Source organism: Callionymus lyra, chromosome 16 (genome assembly GCF_982586985.1).
Source record: "Callionymus lyra chromosome 16, fCalLyr1.hap1.1, whole genome shotgun sequence".
In the NCBI taxonomy this organism is placed as follows: domain Eukaryota; kingdom Metazoa; phylum Chordata; class Actinopteri; order Syngnathiformes; family Callionymidae; genus Callionymus; species Callionymus lyra.
Window position 1 is genome coordinate 22,250,589 of NC_141833.1, and position 19,861 is coordinate 22,270,449.

Consider the following 19,861-nt stretch of genomic DNA (forward strand, 5'->3'; position numbering starts at 1 on the left):
TTGTGTTGTTTTTATTTGTTGTTGTGTAGTTGTGTCAGTTGGTTGTGAGTCTTCAGTTAAAGAAAAGTTGTTATTAAAAACCTCTTATGAATTGTTGTAGTTTAAAGAAAACAATTGTATCTTCTGATGATGTTTAGTGAGTCATTTGTGTTGTTTTTATTTGTTGTTGTGTAGTTGTGTCAGTTGGTTGTGAGTCTTCAGTTAAAGAAAAGTTGTTATTAAAAACCTCTTATGAATTGTTGTAGTTTTAAGAAAACAATTGTATCTTCTGATGATGTTTTCTGAGTCATTTTTGTTGTTTTTATTTGTTGTTGTGTAGTTTTGTCAGTTGGTTGTGAGTCTTCAGTTAAAGAAAAGTTGTTATTAAAAAACTCTTATGAATTGTTTTAGTTTAAAGAAAACAATTGTATCTTCTGATGATGTTTAGTGAGTCATTTTTGTTGTTTTTATTTGTTGTTGTGTAGTTGTGTCAGTTGGTTGTGAGTCTTTAGTTAAAAAAAAGTTGTTATTAAAAACCTCTTATGAATTGTTTTAGTTTAAAGAAAACAATTGTATCTTCTGATGATGTTTAGTGAGTCATTTGTGTTGTTTTTATTTGTTGTTGTGTAGTTTTGTCAGTTGGTTGTGAGTCTTTAGTTAAAAAAAAGTTGTTATTAAAAACCTCTGATGAATTGTTTTAGTTTAAAGAAAACAATTGTATCTTCTGATGATGTTTAGTGAGTCATTTTTGTTGTTTTTATTTGTTGTTGTGTAGTTGTGTCAGTTGGTTGTGAGTCTTCAGTTAAAAAAAAAGTTGTTATTAAAAACCTCTGATGAATTGTTTTAGTTTAAAGAAAACAATTGTATCTTCTGGTGATGTTTAGTGAGTCATTTTTGTTGTTTTTATTTCTTGTTGTGTAGTTTTGTCAGTTGGTTGTGAGTCTTTAGTTAAAAAAAAGTTGTTATTAAAAACTTCTGATGAATTGTTGTAGTTTAAAGAAAACAATTGTATCTTCTGATGATGTTTAGTGAGTCATTTTTGTTGTTTTTATTTCTTGTTGTGTAGTTGTGTCAGTTGGTTGTGAGTCTTTAGTTAAAGAAAAGTTGTTATTAAAAAACTCTTATGAATTGTTTTAGTTTAAAGAAAACAATTGTATCTTCTGATGATGTTTAGTGAGTCATTTGTGTTGTTTTTATTTGTTGTGTTCTTCGTGCATCTCAACTGTTGTTGATTGTGTAGATAGTTTTGTGTTGCCTGGTGTGTGTTTTTCTCCTGAACCAAGTGTATCATCTCGTCACTGAAGGTGTGAGTCTTGATCCCATCAACTCTGAACCTCGTTACCCTGGACGAGGGTGTTTTTCGGGGGGTTCTGTTTTCCCTCTTCGTGATCCTGGAGAAGGGTGTGGGCTCGAGCGTCACTCCAGCCTGAGATTGTGGACTTCCCCAAACCGACCCTGAGACCTGAGAGGCGCGTCCGCGAGCAGAAGGCATCCGTCTGTGCGTGAAGATCCTTCTGCGTATTTATTTGCACTTTGACTGGACCGTGAAGCAGGAGCAGCAGCCATGACGCGGTTCTGCGCACTTTTCACGCTCCTGCTCAACTTTCTTCTCGCGGATTCTTCTCCTTCTTCCTACGACTTGTTCCACGGATCTGCCTACGCGCACGGAGCCCACAGGCACAGAAACAGGTCTCCAGAACTTTTACCAACTTTTTAAAAAAACGTTTAAACAAACTGTCTCTGGTGCGTCTGCGTCACTTTATGGATCAGCTCGAAAACTTGAAAATGTCTTTTAAAAAACAAATGTTTTGACAAGTTTGAAAGAGATTTTTGACATTTTTGTGACACTTCTTATGTGATGTTGACTTGTGTGTGTGTGTGTGTGTGTGTGTGGACAGAAACTGGTGCGCGTATGTCGTGCACAAGAACGTGAGTTGCGCAGTGCAGGGCGGCATCGAGAGTTTTCAGGAGCCAGTGGAGGCCCCCTGCCCCCCCTTCCAGTCCAGCTGCCAGCAGCAAGTCACGTGAGTTCACATCAAAAATACACTTAAACAAAGTCATTCAACATCATAAAAAGAATCGTTTGTTCTACTAAAATGATATTAAGTTGTGTTTTTAGAGGTAAAATAGCTCCTTGGCAGATGTATTCCATGTCTTAGTGATGTTGTATCATCAGTGTGTGTTTGTACAAAAGTCTCTTTTCATTGAAATATTCACATCAGAAAATGATATTAAGCTCCGCCCACTGAAAACACTTTGTTTTTCTGGAGATTAAATCTTGTTGACCATAACTGCACGTCATCATTCGACTCGTTGTATAAACAAAGTGGGCGTGATCACAGCTGGAGGAGGAGTGAAGCTATTGTTACGTCATAATGGACTCTCGTAACCTCTCGTTCGTCCAGATTTCAGAGCAACTTTATAGAGTTATAAGTTCAAAACATGGTCAAAATGAGGAACTAACTGCAGGACAACTTCACACCATTTAAGTTTTAATAGACATGACAGTTATGGTCCGAGTCACAACTGAATTCAACTCATTGACTCACTGTGAAGTTGTTGTGACTCACTGATCTCGACAGGAAGTTGAAGAGACTAATTAAAGTCACACAAATAAACAAAAACAAGCTTATTTACACTGAAGAAATAAGAACATGACATTATGATGAATTATAACTGAGGTAAAATGATTGTTTATACCAAAAAACCTTGGCAGAGAATCACAAATATATTCTTGTACTGACTGGAAAGACGCATGTTAGCATCTATGCTAACGTTGAGGCCACAGAAGAAAGATTTATTTGAATAAACATGATTTATATGAGATCCATGTGCGACACTAATCCAGTCAAAGATGTCGTGTCAGTTACTTCGGTTACAAATCAAAATTCATCCTGAAATGCTACAAGCTAACACTATGACAGAAGCTAAAAGATAAACGACAGCGTCTGCGTCGATTCGTCCGAGACCCTAAAAGAAAGAAGACAATCGTTCACTGGAGTTTTGTGGCTGAAAATCGAAGACCTCGCGGCGCCTCATTACCCCAAGAATGATAAACGTTTCTCAGCGGAGAATTTCTCTTTATGCTGAAAGCGTGACGAAACGTTACATTTGGGGAACGCAACTTCTCACAGTCCAGATGTTCTGCATGACGGCTCTCGTCTTCTGGGAGGTGATGTCATCGCTGCGTGTTTGGAGCGCGTCCATCTTGGCTGAAATGCGGATAATGTCATATTTCGTTGAACGATGAACAAACATAGCAACACTTGAGGAGCTCGGATCATCGGATGAAGTCAGTGTTTAGTTTGTTGTTGTCTTTACAAAACCTAGAAACTATTTAAGAAAACACTGAAGCACAGCATGCTAAAGGGTTGAGAGGTAAATAACGAGAACCAGGTCTAGAACTTCTTGTGTCTGAAATGTCTGTTGAAGTTACGGGGTCCTCCGGGTGCTAGCTAACCTGTTCGGTTAGCAACAAAGTATTAATCTATTTTTCGTTACAGATACACGACACGATTCCGGCCGACGTACAAAATCGCGTTCAAGAAAGTAACAGAGCTGGAGTGGAGATGCTGCCCAGGCTATGGAGGTCCAGACTGCAAAGATTTAAAGCCAGTCCCCGACAGACCGGTGGTCCAGGGGTCGCAGCCGTACATCCCGGGATATACACCCCGACACACCCAGAGTGAGAATCCAGTCTCCAGAACGTAATCAGCAAAGTTTTTATCGGTAACGTTGTGATTGTCCGCTCACAGGGCCGGAGCGGCGGGAGACGGGCCACCATGAGACGAGGCACGAGGGAACCGATAAGGTTCGGCTCCTGGAGGGGGAAGTCCGACGTTTATCTCAGACAGTACTGGACCTCCAGTCAGCATTAACGGGAATAACATCCGCCCTCCGGACAGACCTCCAGGAAGACACGAGGAAAATGTTAGTCACTCTTTTCAACAACATGCAACCCCCCGACAACACCGTGGCTGTGGGTACCGGGGACACTCCTGCGGTCCTGGACGGTCACCAGGCGGCCAGAGGGCAAGTGGGCGACAAGACAGTGGAGAAAATAGTCACACGCTTGGATGAGATTAACAACGTGCTCAAAGACAAGGAAGACGCTCTGGAGGACCTGCGAGGAACGATGACCAGTCATGAGGGACAGATCCGTGTCCTGATGGAGGCGTCGCAGTCTCAGAACCCGGCCATTGTGGACATCGAGGTGGTCAACAGTTACATCGACGGAAAGTTTGAGAAGCTGAAGAAGGAGATGGACCAGAATGTAAACGAGCAGATGGCGAAGATACAAGGATCTTGTACCGACAAACTCCAGAGCCTGCAGAAGAAGTGCGAGGACAGTCGGGACCAGGGTCTTGTTAGCCTCACCAAAATGGTGGACAACAAGGAGGCTGACCTCAGACAGGAGATCCAGGCGCTTCGTCTGGACATGACCGCCTCGGACGGGCCCATCAGAACTCACCGGCAGACCGACCCGATAAAGACGGAGGAGGGCAGCGATCATACCGACCTGTGGCGTGAAATCGATCGCATCGCAGAAGCCCACCGGATCCTAAACATGCGCATCGACAACGAGTTGGCACATCTGTCCTCCTCCGAAATGGACAAAGACTTTTCGCTGCTGATCGAAGAGCTGGACGCAAGGATGAACGTCACGGAGCAGAACGCCGAGACGCACTGCTTCTACGTGGAGGAGAAACTGAGCCGCGGCATCCACGACGAAGTCGCTAAACTACAGTTGCTTCTGGGAGAACGTCTGGACACGGTGGAGGATCAGTTCACCAACATGCTGTTAGAAATGAGCAACAACTCTTTCCCAGGAACCCTGGGGGGCACCGTCGACGCCATGCAAGCAGACGTCAAAAACAACAAGTTCCTCCTACAACGTTTGGACAGTAAAGTCAACGCTGTCAGCGAGCTGTGCACCGCTGGATGTCTGACCTCTGAGGGAAGCTCTGCTCCGCAACTGAAGGGTCTAGAGAACATCTGGAGGGATTTGAGTCAGCACAGGGACGACCTGGAGGACCTCCACAAAGATGTCAACACCAACTCAGACAAGCTGAAGAAACTGGAGGCCGTCGACGCCCAGCACTCTGAGAAGATGGACAACCTCCTGGCTGGGATGGCCATCGCTCTTGGAGATGCTACGAAGTTCGACAAACCTTTGGACAAACACGACGACGCCACTGCTCCACAGGTGGAGGAGTTGAAAAAACGACTGGACACACTTAGCGCTCGGATGTCTTCTGGACTGGGTCAGTGCAAACTCGACACCCGGGGCGTCTCTGACGGCGTCTCCTCCCTCGACGGTCGCGTATCCAGACTGGAGAAGGTGTGCAGGGGGTTGGACGACGTCTCCGTCAACGTTCAGAAGCTGAAGGACAACCTGGAGAAGCACGTGGGCGGTCTCCAGGTCTGCGTCGACAAGATGAACGTCACCTGCGGAAACCACAGCGCCGACATCGCCGCCCTGCAGAATTCCGTGCAGCGGCTGCAGGCACAGATGTCTGCGCTCGCTAAACACCCTTCAAAAGACGGAGCTGCCAGAGAGCCAGGTGAGTCGCTGACGGATTCATGAGGTCACAGGATATCTGTGGAAACGTCTCGAAGGGTAAATGACAGGGGGCGTCGTTAGCTGTTAACAGCGTAAATCACTCTCGTGACAGATTAGCGCCGACGCGCTCGCGATGCTTTTAATAGCCGAGCGGCTTCTGAAAACTTTATTCTTCAAGTGCGACGGAAAGTGTGACCTTGTTAAATCTTTTTCAGCAGTGACTTTTAAAAGTATTTAGAGGAAGCTACACTTAAAAAGTGTTTAGCATGTGACATGCAACGTGGCTAATGCTACAATGCTAGTTATTTTAAGTCACGGTTTCAAAAGAGCGGGAAAGCGAAAGCGGAATTTTGGTGAAGATTTCCAATAACAAACTGCCTGAAACTACTTTTAACAAACTGATTCAGATGCTAGCAAGGATGCTATCAGCTATTACATATTCCAAAACCCATTTAAATACTCTATACTATCGAGGATTATTGACTCAAAATAAAATCTGTCAGACGGTCAAAGGTGTCAAAACAGGTAGCTAGCTAGTATGCTAACTAATGTAAACCATAAAGAACGTCATACAGTGACAGCAAATAAAAGAAGATTGACTTTAATGGAACAATAATATAAACATTTAATCAGAATATAAATGAATTTTGAAATCTTTGGCCCTTAAAGCTGCTTTTACAGCAGCATTGCATGATGGGATTTCACTGTCTGCCTAGTTGTTTGTTGTGTTGTCAGCTGTTGCGTGTACAAAAGAATCATAAGAAGTTTGTTTCTAGTACTGTTGGCGTTCAGGCTAATAAGCTAACGAGCTAATTTATAGATACATCTGTGATGTTGTTCGTCGAGCTCCGTGACTCGAGCTGAACTTTCATCGGCATCACGGCGCCGTGAGAGGTTTTCCAGGCGCGTCCAGCTGGGGAGGAGGTCAGAGGGAACTGCGAGGACCAGCTGGCGCTATTAAACATCCGCGTTGATCCGGGAGTCTCCGGGGAACGCTCAGCTGCTAATGTGGACAGGAAGAGGAAGTTTATCTCAAACAGAGAGAGGAAGAGGCCGCGGCGCCCGACACTGAATCGTGACGAATGGACGACGGGTCGCGAACACAAGTCCCTTCGGCAATGGCTTGTTGGCTGACGTTGTTATAGATAAGAGGTCGCGGGGGCAGCGCTCTGATGAAAGACGCCCAGATCTTCCTCACTCTAGAAGGTGCCTTCGACGTAAAGCTGTCCCGGGTTAGCCCCAGGACCTCCACCCTCCACATGCTGCCTCAGTGTTTAGGTAGAAGGTTCGAACTGGTGGTCATAATGTTATTTACAGAGCGTTCCTCGTCGACTTCCTCGCGTCCTTCATCGACATCAACATCTGTGTCAACAGTGTTTCGAAGGATAATCCTGCGCTGGGTTGACACGAGGCTGCAGGAGCAGGATCAGAACCAGGAATGGCTGCAGGGTATTTCCCTGAGTGGGAGGACTGGGATCAGCCTCTCCTGCTCCTCCTGCCCCTCTTGCTCCTCCTGCCATTCTGCTCATTCTGCTACTCCTAGTACTCATGCTCCTCCTGCCTCTCCTTCCCCGCCCTCTCCTCCTCCTCCTCCTGCTCCTTTTATCCTCTTGCTCCTCATGCTCCTCCTGCTCCTCCTTCTCCTCCTTCTCCTTTTTCTCCTCCTGCTCCTCCTTTTTCTCCTCCTGCTCCTCCTTTTCCTCCCTCTCCTCTTCCTCCTCCTGCTCCTCCTGCTCCTTTGCTCCTCATGCTCTTCCTGTTCCTCCTCCTCCTCCAGCTCCTCCTGCTCCTCCTTCTCCTCCTTCTCCTCCCTCTCCTCTTCTTCCTCCTTCTCCTTCTCCTCCTACTCCTCCTACTCCTCCTTCTCCTCCCTCTCCTCCTGCTCTTCCTGCTCCTCCTGCTCCTCCTTCCTCTCCTCTTCCTCCTCCTGCTCCTCCTGCTCCTTTGCTCCTCATGCTCTTCCTGCTCCTCGTCCTCTTCCTCCTCCTCCTCCAGCTCCTCCTGCTCCTCATTCTCCTCCTTCTCCTCCCTCTCCTCTTCTTCCTCCTTCTCCTTCTCCTCCTCCTCCAGCTCCTCCTGCTCCTCCTTCTCCTCCTTCTCCTCCCTCTCCTCTTCTTCCTCCTTCTCCTTCTCCTCCTACTCCTCCTACTCCTCCTTCTCCTCCCTCTCCTCCTGCTCCTCCTGCTCCTCCTGCTCCGTGTCATTTAATCCGTGCAGCAGCAGAGGCAGAACTTCCTGCGACTTACGTGTGTGTTGACGTAAGGACAGGAATGTTGTCTCGATATATTCGACTGCAGGATTCCTGGTGAATATGACTCGTTCACACAGGAGCGTCCAGAGCAGAACCAGGAGGTTCACCACTTCATGTTAGTGACGAGAATCTAGGAGATGAATGAAAGAATGACACTGAGTGACTATGAGTAAATGAGTGAGTGAGTAAAAGAGTGAGTGAGTAAAAAAGTAAGGGTGTTATTGAGTAAATAAGTGAGTTAGTTAATGTATAGGATCGAGTGAGATAGTGAGTAAATGATGGAACTGTTCGTCAGTGATGGAGCTGTTCGTCAGTGATGGAACTGTTCGTCAGTGATGTAGCTGTTCGTCAGTGATGTAGCTGTTCGTCAGTGATGGAACTGTTCGTCAGTGATGTAGCTGTTGGTCAGTGATGGAACTGTTCGTCAGTGATGGAACTGTTCGTCAGGGATGTAGCTGTTTGTCAGTGATGGAGCTGTTTGTCAGTGATGGAACTGTTTGTCAGTGATGGAACTGTTCGTCAGTGATGGAACTGTTTGTCAGTGATGTAGCTGTTTGTCAGTGATGTAGCTGTTTGTCAGTGATGTAGCTGTTTGTCAGTGATGGAACTGTTTGTCAGTGATGGAACTGTTCGTCAGTGATGGAACTGTTCGTCAGTGATGGAACTGTTCGTCAGTGATGGAACTGTTCGTCAGTGATGGAACTGTTTGTCAGTGATGTAGCTGTTTGTCAGTGATGGAACTGTTCGTCAGTGATGGAACTGTTCGTCAGTGATGGAACTGTTCGTCAGTGATGGAACTGTTTGTCAGTGATGTAGCTGTTTGTCAGTGATGGAACTGTTCGTCAGTGATGGAACTGTTTGTCAGTGATGGAACTGTTCGTCAGTGATGGAACTGTTCGTCAGTGATGGAACTGTTTGTCAGTGATGGAGCTGTTTGTCAGTGATGTAGCTGTTTGTCAGTGATGTAGCTGTTTGTCAGTGATGGAACTGTTTGTCAGTGATGGAACTGTTCGTCAGTGATGGAACTGTTTGTCAGTGATGGAGCTGTTTGTCAGTGATGTAGCTGTTTGTCAGTGATGTAGCTGTTTGTCAGTGATGGAACTGTTCGTCAGTGATGGAACTGTTCGTCAGTGATGGAACTGTTCGTCAGTGATGGAACTGTTTGTCAGTGATGTAGCTGTTTGTCAGTGATGGAACTGTTCGTCAGTGATGGAACTGTTCGTCAGTGATGGAACTGTTCGTCAGTGATGGAACTGTTTGTCAGTGATGTAGCTGTTTGTCAGTGATGGAACTGTTCGTCAGTGATGGAACTGTTTGTCAGTGATGGAACTGTTCGTCAGTGATGGAACTGTTCGTCAGTGATGTAGCTGTTTGTCAGTGATGGAGCTGTTTGTCAGTGATGTAGCTGTTTGTCAGTGATGTAGCTGTTTGTCAGTGATGGAACTGTTTGTCAGTGATGGAACTGTTCGTCAGTGATGGAACTGTTTGTCAGTGATGTAGCTGTTTGTCAGTGATGTAGCTGTTTGTCAGTGATGTAGCTGTTTGTCAGTGATGGAACTGTTCGTCAGTGATGGAACTGTTCGTCAGTGATGGAACTGTTCGTCAGTGATGGAACTGTTCGTCAGTGATGGAACTGTTCGTCAGTGATGGAACTGTTCGTCAGTGATGGAACTGTTTGTCAGTGATGTAGCTGTTTGTCAGTGATGGAACTGTTCGTCAGTGATGGAACTGTTCGTCAGTGATGGAACTGTTCGTCAGTGATGGAACTGTTTGTCAGTGATGTAGCTGTTTGTCAGTGATGGAACTGTTCGTCAGTGATGGAACTGTTTGTCAGTGATGTAGCTGTTCGTCAGGGATGTAGCTGTTGGTCAGTGATGTAGCTGTTTGTCAGTGATGTAGCTGTTCCTCAGTGATGTAGCTGTTCCTCAGTGATGGAACTGTTTGTCAGTGATGTAGCTGTTCGTCAGTGATGTAGCTGTTTGTCAGTGATGTAGCTGTTCCTCAGTGATGTAGCTGTTCCTCAGTGATGGAACTGTTTGTCAGTGATGTAGCTGTTCGTCAGGGATGTAGCTGTTGGTCAGTGATGTAGCTGTTCGTCAGGGATGTAGCTGTTGGTCAGTGATGTAGCTGTTTGTCAGTGATGTAGCTGTTTGTCAGTGATGTAGCTGTTCCTCAGTGATGTAGCTGTTCCTCAGTGATGGAACTGTTTGTCAGTGATGTAGCTGTTCGTCAGGGATGTAGCTGTTGGTCAGTGATGTAGCTGTTGGTCAGGGATGTAGCTGTTGGTCAGGGATGTAGCTGTTGGTCAGTGATGGAGCTGTTGGTCAGTGATGTAGCTGTTGGTCAGTGATGGAACTATTGGTCAGTGATGTAGCTGTTCGTCAGGGATGGAGCTGTTGGTCAGTGATGTAGCTGTTGGTCAGTGATGTAGCTGTTCGTCAGGGATGTAGCTGTTCGTCAGTGATGGAGCTGTTGGTCAGTGATGTAGCTGTTGGTCAGTGATGTAGCTGTTGGTCAGTGATGGAGCTGTTGGTCAGTGATGTAGCTGTTGGTCAGTGATGTAGCTATTGGTCAGTGATGTAGCTGTTCGTCAGGGATGGAGCTGTTGGTCAGTGATGTAGCTGTTGGTCAGTGATGTAGCTGTTGGTCAGTGATGGAACTGTTGGTCAGTGATGTAGCTGTTCGTCAGGGATGGAGCTGTTGGTCAGTGATGTAGCTGTTGGTCAGTGATGGAACTGTTGGTCAGTGATGTAGCTGTTCGTCAGGGATGGAGCTGTTGGTCAGTGATGTAGCTGTTGGTCAGTGATGGAACTGTTGGTCAGTGATGTAGCTGTTGGTCAGTGATGGAACTGTTGGTCAGTGATGTAGCTGTTCGTCAGGGATGGAGCTGTTGGTCAGTGATGTAGCTGTTGGTCAGTGATGTAGCTGTTGGTCAGTGATGGAACTGTTCGTCAGTGATGTAGCTGTTGGTCAGTGATGTAGCTGTTCGTCAGTGATGTAGCTGTTCCTCAGTGATGGAACTGTTTGTCAGTGATGTAGCTGTTGGTCAGTGATGTAGCTGTTGGTCAGTGATGGAACTGTTCGTCAGTGATGTAGCTGTTGGTCAGTGATGTAGCTGTTGGTCAGTGATGTAGCTGTTCGTCAGGGATGTAGCTGTTTGTCAGTGATGTAGCTGTTTGTCAGTGATGGAACTGTTCGTCAGTGATGGAACTGTTTGTCAGTGATGTAGCTGTTTGTCAGTGATGGAACTGTTTGTCAGTGATGTAGCTGTTTGTCAGTGATGGAACTGTTTGTCAGTGATGTAGCTGTTTGTCAGTGATGTAGCTGTTCCTCAGTGATGTAGCTGTTCCTCAGTGATGGAACTGTTTGTCAGTGATGTAGCTGTTTGTCAGTGATGGAACTGTTTGTCAGTGATGTAGCTGTTCGTCAGTGATGTAGCTGTTCCTCAGTGATGGAACTGTTTGTCAGTGATGTAGCTGTTGGTCAGTGATGTAGCTGTTTGTCAGGGATGTAGCTGTTGGTCAGTGATGGAGCTGTTGGTCAGTGATGTAGCTGTTCGTCAGGGATGTAGCTGTTCGTCAGTGATGGAGCTGTTGGTCAGTGATGTAGCTGTTCGTCAGGGATGTAGCTGTTCGTCAGTGATGTAGCTGTTGGTCAGTGATGTAGCTGTTCGTCAGGGATGTAGCTGTTCGTCAGTGATGTAGCTGTTGGTCAGTGATGTAGCTGTTCGTCAGGGATGTAGCTGTTCGTCAGTGATGGAGCTGTTGGTCAGTGATGGAGCTGTTTGTCAGTGATGTAGCTGTTTGTCAGTGATGGAGCTGTTGGTCAGTGATGTAGCTGTTGGTCAGTGATGGAACTGTTGGTCAGTGATGTAGCTGTTCGTCAGGGATGGAGCTGTTGGTCAGTGATGTAGCTGTTGGTCAGTGATGTAGCTGTTCGTCAGTGATGTAGCTGTTCGTCAGTGATGGAACTGTTCGTCAGTGATGGAACTGTTCGTCAGTGATGTAGCTGTTCCGTCAGTGATGGAACTGTTCGTCAGTGATGGAACTGTTCGTCAGTGATGTAGCTGTTCGTCAGTGATGGAACTGTTCGTCAGTGATGGAACTGTTCGTCAGTGATGTAGCTGTTCCGTCAGTGATGGAACTGTTCGTCAGTGATGGAACTGTTCGTCAGTGATGTAGCTGTTCCGTCAGTGATGGAACTGTTCGTCAGTGATGGAACTGTTCGTCAGTGATGTAGCTGTTCGTCAGTGATGGAACTGTTCGTCAGTGATGTAGCTGTTCGTCAGTGATGTAGCTGTTCCGTCAGTGATGGAACTGTTCGTCAGTGATGGAACTGTTCGTCAGTGATGGAACTGTTCGTCAGTGATGTAGCTGTTCGTCAGTGATGGAACTGTTCGTCAGTGATGGAACTGTTCGTCAGTGATGTAGCTGTTCGTCAGTGATGGAACTGTTCGTCAGTGATGGAACTGTTCGTCAGTGATGGAACTGTTCGTCAGTGATGGAACTGTTCGTCAGTGATGGAACTGTTCGTCAGTGATGTAGCTGTTCGTCAGTGATGGAACTGTTGGTCAGTGATGGAACTGTTCAACATTGATGGCACATACACAGACACACACTCTCAAACACACACATACATGCACTCACACACACACACAAACTAACAAACACTCACATGCTCACACACTCTCTCACATGTACTCACGCACTCACAAACTCTCACATGCACACACACACTCGCGCACACATTCGCATACACACTCACACACACACTCGCACACACACACACAAAAACCCTCGCACACAAACACACACACTCACACACAAACACTCGCACACACACACAAACTCTCTCTCACACACACACAAACCCTCGCACACACACAAACACACCAACACACACTCTCACATGAAACTCCAGAGATTCCCGTAGCGTGACCTCAGCCTGACGAGAAGCGTCTGCTGCTCATTAAGTCTTGACTCACTGCTGGAGTCTTGACGGAGAATCTGATCCACACCCACAACCAGATGGGTCGACTGTGATGTCATGACTGGGCCTCATGGACAACAATGGCACCAGCAGACCTGAGGCAGAGAAGGTTCTCAAGACGTTTGTACGACTTGTTTCAAAGTAACACGTGATCCAATGTCAGAAAAACATATTCTGAGCCAGAAATGATAGAAATAAGTATCTGCAAAACAACGTAAATATAAAGTTTAAAAATAATAGATAACGTTGCTCAAAGTTATTTCACCGTTTCAAAATAGAAACCATTATAATAATAAATATTTGAGCTTTTAAGGTTTAAAAAAGTGAGTCACAGAGATGCTAAATGCTAACATTAGCCTCCAACCACTACATGCTAATCACATTCTTGAAAACATTTGTCTTGTCTAGCATCTTGGCTAGCATGTTAGCTAGCATGTTGGCTAGAATGTTAGCTTGCATGTTAGTCAGCATGTTTGCTAGCATATTAGTAAGCATGTTAACTAGCATTTAAGCCAGCATGTAAGCTAGCATGTTAGCCAGCATGTTAGCCAGCATGTTAGCCAGCATGTTAGCCAGCATGTTAGCTAGCATGTTAGCAATCATGATAGCTAGCATGTTAGCTAGCATGTAAGCTAGCATGTTAGCCATCATGTTAGCCAGCATGTTAGCCAACATGTTAGCCAGCATGTTAGCCAGCATGTTAGCCAGCATGTTAGCCAACATGTTAGCCAACATGTTAGCCAGCATGTTAGCCAGCATGTTAGCCAGCATGTTAGCTAACATGTTAGCCAGCATGTTAGCCAGCATGTTAGCCAGCATGTTAGCCAGCATGTTAGCCAACATGTTAGCCAGCATGTTAGCCAGCATGTTAGCCAGCATGTTAGCTAACATGTTAGCCAGCATGTTAGCCAGCATGTTAGCCAGCATGTTAGCCAGCATGTTAGCCAGCATGTTAGCCAGCATGTTAGCCAACATGTTAGCCAGCATGTTAGCCAGCATGTTAGCCAGCATGTTAGCTAGCATGTAAGCTAGCATGTTAGCCAGCATGTTAGCTAGCATGTTAGCCAGCATGTTAGTGCACACAAACATAGGAGCTTGAAGACGTCGTATATCTGATCTCCAGCTGTGAGATTTTCAAAGCTTGAGTTAAATTTACACAAATCCTGGTTTGTTAAAGCTAGTTAGCATGTGCTATTTTAAAGCTAGCATGTGAAGCTTGAACGGGAGTGAATCGTAACGAACACACTTCAGACACACAGAAAAAAAGAAAATCTTTGAGTAAATAAACACAGAAAAGAAATAAAAAGCATCAGCGAAGAAGATGTGATTCCTGAGACGACAAGACTACACAAAAAGTTTGACAACTACACATAAAAACACGCCCACAAAGACACAATTGAACATCTTGTTGCACTGAAACGACATCTTCATGCAGCGGCAGATGAGTTTGTTTCTCACATGAACCTGATGAACCCAGAGTTGCAACTCAGAGTGTGTGTGTCTTTAAAGTATGTGTGTGTGTCTTTAAAGTGTGTGTGTGTGTGTGTGCGACAGAACCACAAAACCAGAGGAGATGATCAGTGTGTTGTCGCGTCCAAGTACACTAACGTTGCTTCTAGTTTTTCTTTGTGTGTCAAGAGTGTGCGACTGCAGATGAGAGTAGAGTTGTGTGTGTGTGTGTGTGTGTGTGTTTCTTATCTTGCTAATGGTGTCAGAGACTGAGAGAAGTACACAAACACTAGACACACTAGTGTGTGTTTTTGTCTTCGAGAAGGAACGCAGAGAAGAGTCTGGCAGAGAAACTCACTTGGACAGATTGTTGCTGTAAGGTGATCGTGTGTGTGTGTGTGTGTGTGTGTGTGTGTGTGTGTGTGTGTGTGTGTGTGTGTGTGTCTGTGTGTGTCTGCGTGTGTGTGTGTCTGTGTGTGTGTGTGTGTGTGCGTGTGAGAGTCCAAGTGTATGTTTAACGTCTCCCAGAACGGGGGAGGAGACGACTGTGACCTGGTCTTGAACCAGGGGTCTTCAAAGTTATGACAGTGATCTGTCACGGTTCCCCCTCCAGAGCGAACCCTGAACTTCTCTCTGTCTTCCAGTAAGAGTCTGGCAGCTGTGAACCCCCCACGGTCCCAGGAACCCCTGCTGGTCGACACAAGAGTCAAAATCAAATCCTCCTTCTTGTTGCAGCGTTTTCACTACTGGACAATACTACACATATATACTTGTTACTACACTATCACAACACCAGAGTCAAGTACTAGACAATACTACACATATATACTTGTTAGTACACTATCACAACACCAGAGTCAAGTACTGGACAATACTACACATATACTTGTTAGTACACTATCACAACCCCAGAGTCAAGTACTGGACAATACTACACATATATACTTGTTAGTACACTATCACAACACCAGAGTCAAGTACTGGACAATACTACACATATATCCTTGTTACTACACTATCACAACACCAGAGTTAAGTACTGGACAATACTACACATATGTACTTGTTACTACACTATCACAACACCAGAGTCAAGTACTGGACAATACTACACATATGTACTTGTTACTACACTATCACAACACCAGAGTTAAGTACTGGACAATACTACACATATGTACTTGTTACTACACTATCACAACACCAGAGTCAAGTACTGGACAATACTACACATATATACTTGTTACTACACTATCACAACACCAGAGTCAAGTACTGGACAATACTACACATATATCCTTGTTACTACACTATCACAACACCAGAGTTAAGTACTGGACAATACTACACATATGTACTTGTTACTACACTATCACAACACCAGAGTCAAGTACTGGACAATACTACACATATATACTTGTTACTACACTATCACAACACCAGAGTCAAGTACTGGACAATACTACACATATATCCCTGTTACTACACTATCACAACACCAGAGTCAAGTACTGGACAATACTACACATATGTACTTGTTACTACACTATCACAACACCAGAGTCAAGTACTGGACAATACTACACATATATACTTGTTACTACACTATCACAACACCAGAGTCAAGTACTGGACAATACTACACATATATACTTGTTGCTACACTATCACAACACCAGAGTCAAGTACTAGACAATACTACACATATATCCTTGTTACTACACTATCACAACACCAGAGTTAAGTACTGGACAATACTACACATATGTACTTGTTACTACACTATCACAACACCAGAGTCAAGTACTGGACAATACTACACATATGTACTTGTTACTACACTATCACAACACCAGAGTTAAGTACTGGACAATACTACACATATGTACTTGTTACTACACTATCACAACACCAGAGTCAAGTACTGGACAATACTACACATATATACTTGTTACTACACTATCACAACACCAGAGTCAAGTACTGGACAATACTACACATATATCCTTGTTACTACACTATCACAACACCAGAGTTAAGTACTGGACAATACTACACATATGTACTTGTTACTACACTATCACAACACCAGAGTCAAGTACTGGACAATACTACACATATATACTTGTTACTACACTATCACAACACCAGAGTCAAGTACTGGACAATACTACACATATATCCCTGTTACTACACTATCACAACACCAGAGTCAAGTACTGGACAATACTACACATATGTACTTGTTACTACACTATCACAACACCAGAGTCAAGTACTGGACAATACTACACATATATACTTGTTACTACACTATCACAACACCAGAGTCAAGTACTGGACAATACTACACATATATACTTGTTGCTACACTATCACAACACCAGAGTCAAGTACTAGACAATACTACACATATATACTTGTTACTACACTATCACAACACCAGAGTCAAGTACTGGACAATACTACACATATATACTTGTTACTACACTATCACAACACCAGAGTCAAGTACTGGACAATACTGCACATATATACTTGTTACTACACTATCACAACACCAGAGTCAAGTACTTGACAATACTACACATATATACTTGTTACTACACTATCACAACACCAGAGTCAAGTACTGGACAATACTACACATATATACTTGTTACTACACTATCACAACACCAGAGTCAAGTACTGGACAATACTACACATATATACTTGTTACTACACTATCACAACACCAGAGTCAAGTACTCCACAATACTACACATATATACTTGTTACTACACTATCACAACACCAGAGTCAAGTACTCGACAATACTAGACATATATACTTGTTACTACACTATTACAACAGCAGAGTCAAGTACTCGACAATACTACACATTTATACTAGTTACTACACTATAACAACACCAGAGTCAAGTACTGGACAATACTACACATATATACTTGTTACTACACTATCACAACACCAGAGTCAAGTACTGGACAATACTACACATATATACGTGTTACTACACTATCACAACACCAGATTCAAGTACTGGACAATACTACACATATATACTTGTTACTACACTATCACAACACCAGAGTCAAGTACTGGACAATACTACACATATATACTTGTTACTACACTATCACAACACCAGAGTCAAGTACTGGACAATACTACACATATATACTTGTTACTACACTATCACAACACCAGAGTCAAGTACTGGACAATGCTACACATATATACTTGTTACTACACTATCACAACACCAGAGTCAAGTACTGGACAATACTACACATATATACTTGTTACTACACTATCACAACACCAGAGTCAAGTACTGGACAATACTACACATATATACTTGTGACTACACTATCACAACACCAGAGTAAAGTACTCGACAATACTAATAACTAATCATTGTTACTACAGTATCACTATATATGGTATCGTTGACCCTGTTTCATGATACGTATAAACAAACTCTTGAAAAAACACATAACTGGTTCTAATAATCCATCCTACTCCTGACGCCATGTGCACAATTTATCTTTGTAGATTCAACCTTCAAGGTTAAGATTGTGTTTCCTTTTTTTTTTCAAATCCAATATGTGACTAAAACTAGTGTCAATATGATAATAATCATCCATCCTACTCCTGACGCCATGTGTAACAGAGAAAAGAGGCTCATATACAGGGACGTGTCACTCTGGGTTGTTCTGGTCCGGGACTAAGTCCAGATCCTGGATCAGAGAAAGCAGGTCTTACATAAACACGGTCCATGCGCCTCGACTACATGACTGTGGTTCCAAACCCTCAATCCTCGGTGGAATGTGGGCCGCTGTGGTCGCAGCAGGATTTAATGCTTTGAGGAAAGAAATAGTCGGAATAGATATAATATTTCCTTCTGGAGGGTGTGGTCGCTCAAGCTTCCTCCCTGTGTGTGTTTGAGGTCACGGTCTCTGGACGCTCGTGCCACGACCTCGAGGCAAGAGGTGTTGCAACAACACTGCGACGGGAATATCTCCGCCGGGGAACGCCGGCCCTTGGCGGAGCCGACCGCACCACAATTGAGGGACCTGGTCCGGGTCCAGGTCCGGGACCAGGTCCGGGACCAGGTCCGACGCGGCGGTGACGACGGCTCTGTGGGGAAACGGATCAAGTTCTGCTGGAGGCGTTCCCGTTTCCGAGTCTTTCGAGGCTCCGTCTGTGCGCTTCTTACTTCCAAGAATTCCAGACGAGGTTTCGCTTCATCCCTGAGCCTCGACTCTCTAGACTTCGTGGAAACAAGAGCTTTGATTTTATGGATCGCAGCTCGTTTATTGATCAGATACTGATCAGATGTTGATCAGATATTAATCGGATATTGATCGGATATTGATCAGATGTTGATCAGATGTTGATCAGATGTTGATCAGATATTAATCGGATATTGATCGGATATTGATCAGATGTTGATCAGATGTTGATCAGATGTTGATCAGATATTAATCGGATATTAATCGGATATTGATCGGATATTTATCGGATATTGATCAGATGTTGATCAGATGTTGATCAGATGTTGATCGGATATTGATCGGATATTGATCGGATATTGATCGGATGTTGATCAGATGTTGATCAGATGTTGATCAGATATTAATCGGATATTGATCGGATATTGATCAGATGTTGATCAGATGTTGATCAGATATTAATCGGATATTGATCGGATATTGATCAGATGTTGATCAGATATTAATCGGATATTGATCGGATATTGATCAGATGTTGATCAGATATCGATCAGATATCGATCAGATATCGATCAGATATTGATCAGTGGAACTATCAGAGCCGCGAGATCCTGACTTTAACCTTACTTTAAGAGTCGACATAACATCAAGGAGATTGTTAGTCTGAATTGATCCGGGTGGAAAAAAGGAAGATGAACTTAAATAACATTATTTAAATACATTTTTAAATCTATAAATGATGTATTTAATATAACAACAACACAACAAAAATCTGGATTGTCCAAAGTTAGCCGTGAAGCTAAAATAAACGTGTGACGAACGTGTGACGCTCTCAAGGCAGCGGTAGTTGATCCAAGGCTGTAACCAATCACTGCCTTAGACTGATGTTCGACCCGCCCACTTAATTTGCATACGAAATATCTAAATATATAGAAGCAAAATTTATAAATGTATAAATAAACGTGAAAATGTATAAATGACAAAATGTGTATTTATATGAAAAACGGCTCCATTCTTTGACAAAAATGAAAATGAAATTGAAAATGAATTAATGAATATTTTTTAACTTGATATTTTCAATGAAATCAAACTTGTTGTGATATTAAACAACAACAAAAAAAATTGTAAACATAATATTTTAAATAAAAAATATATTCATTTTAAAACGTGATATTTAAATAAAAAGATATCTTTTTTAGAAAGTACTTATTAATAAAACTGGCTATTATAAATAAACATGTACGAACGGTGATATTTTCACTCATTCGATCACACACGAGATCATCGGGCGGCACCTCGGGGCCCGTCGGGGCGAGGATCTGTGGTCAGGTGTTTCCATGACCTGCAGCCACATCTGGAAGTCTTCACCGAGACCAGAGCCAGGTCCAC

At 43.8% G+C, this 19,861-nt stretch overlaps 1 protein-coding gene across 1 annotated transcript in view; it reads left to right on the forward strand.

Annotated features, from left to right (window-relative positions):
• Positions 1-1,406: 1,406 nt before the first annotated feature.
• Positions 1,407-19,861, forward strand: part of emilin2a (elastin microfibril interfacer 2a) — a 29,118-nt gene continuing 10,663 nt past the window's right edge. The window contains exons 1-4 of the mRNA XM_087811608.1: positions 1,407-1,668; positions 1,878-2,003; positions 3,483-3,664; positions 3,735-5,543. Coding sequence (XP_087667734.1) covers positions 1,544-1,668; positions 1,878-2,003; positions 3,483-3,664; positions 3,735-5,543 — 2,242 coding nt within the window. The 5' untranslated portion in view covers positions 1,407-1,543. The remainder of the gene's footprint in view (positions 1,669-1,877; positions 2,004-3,482; positions 3,665-3,734; positions 5,544-19,861) is intronic.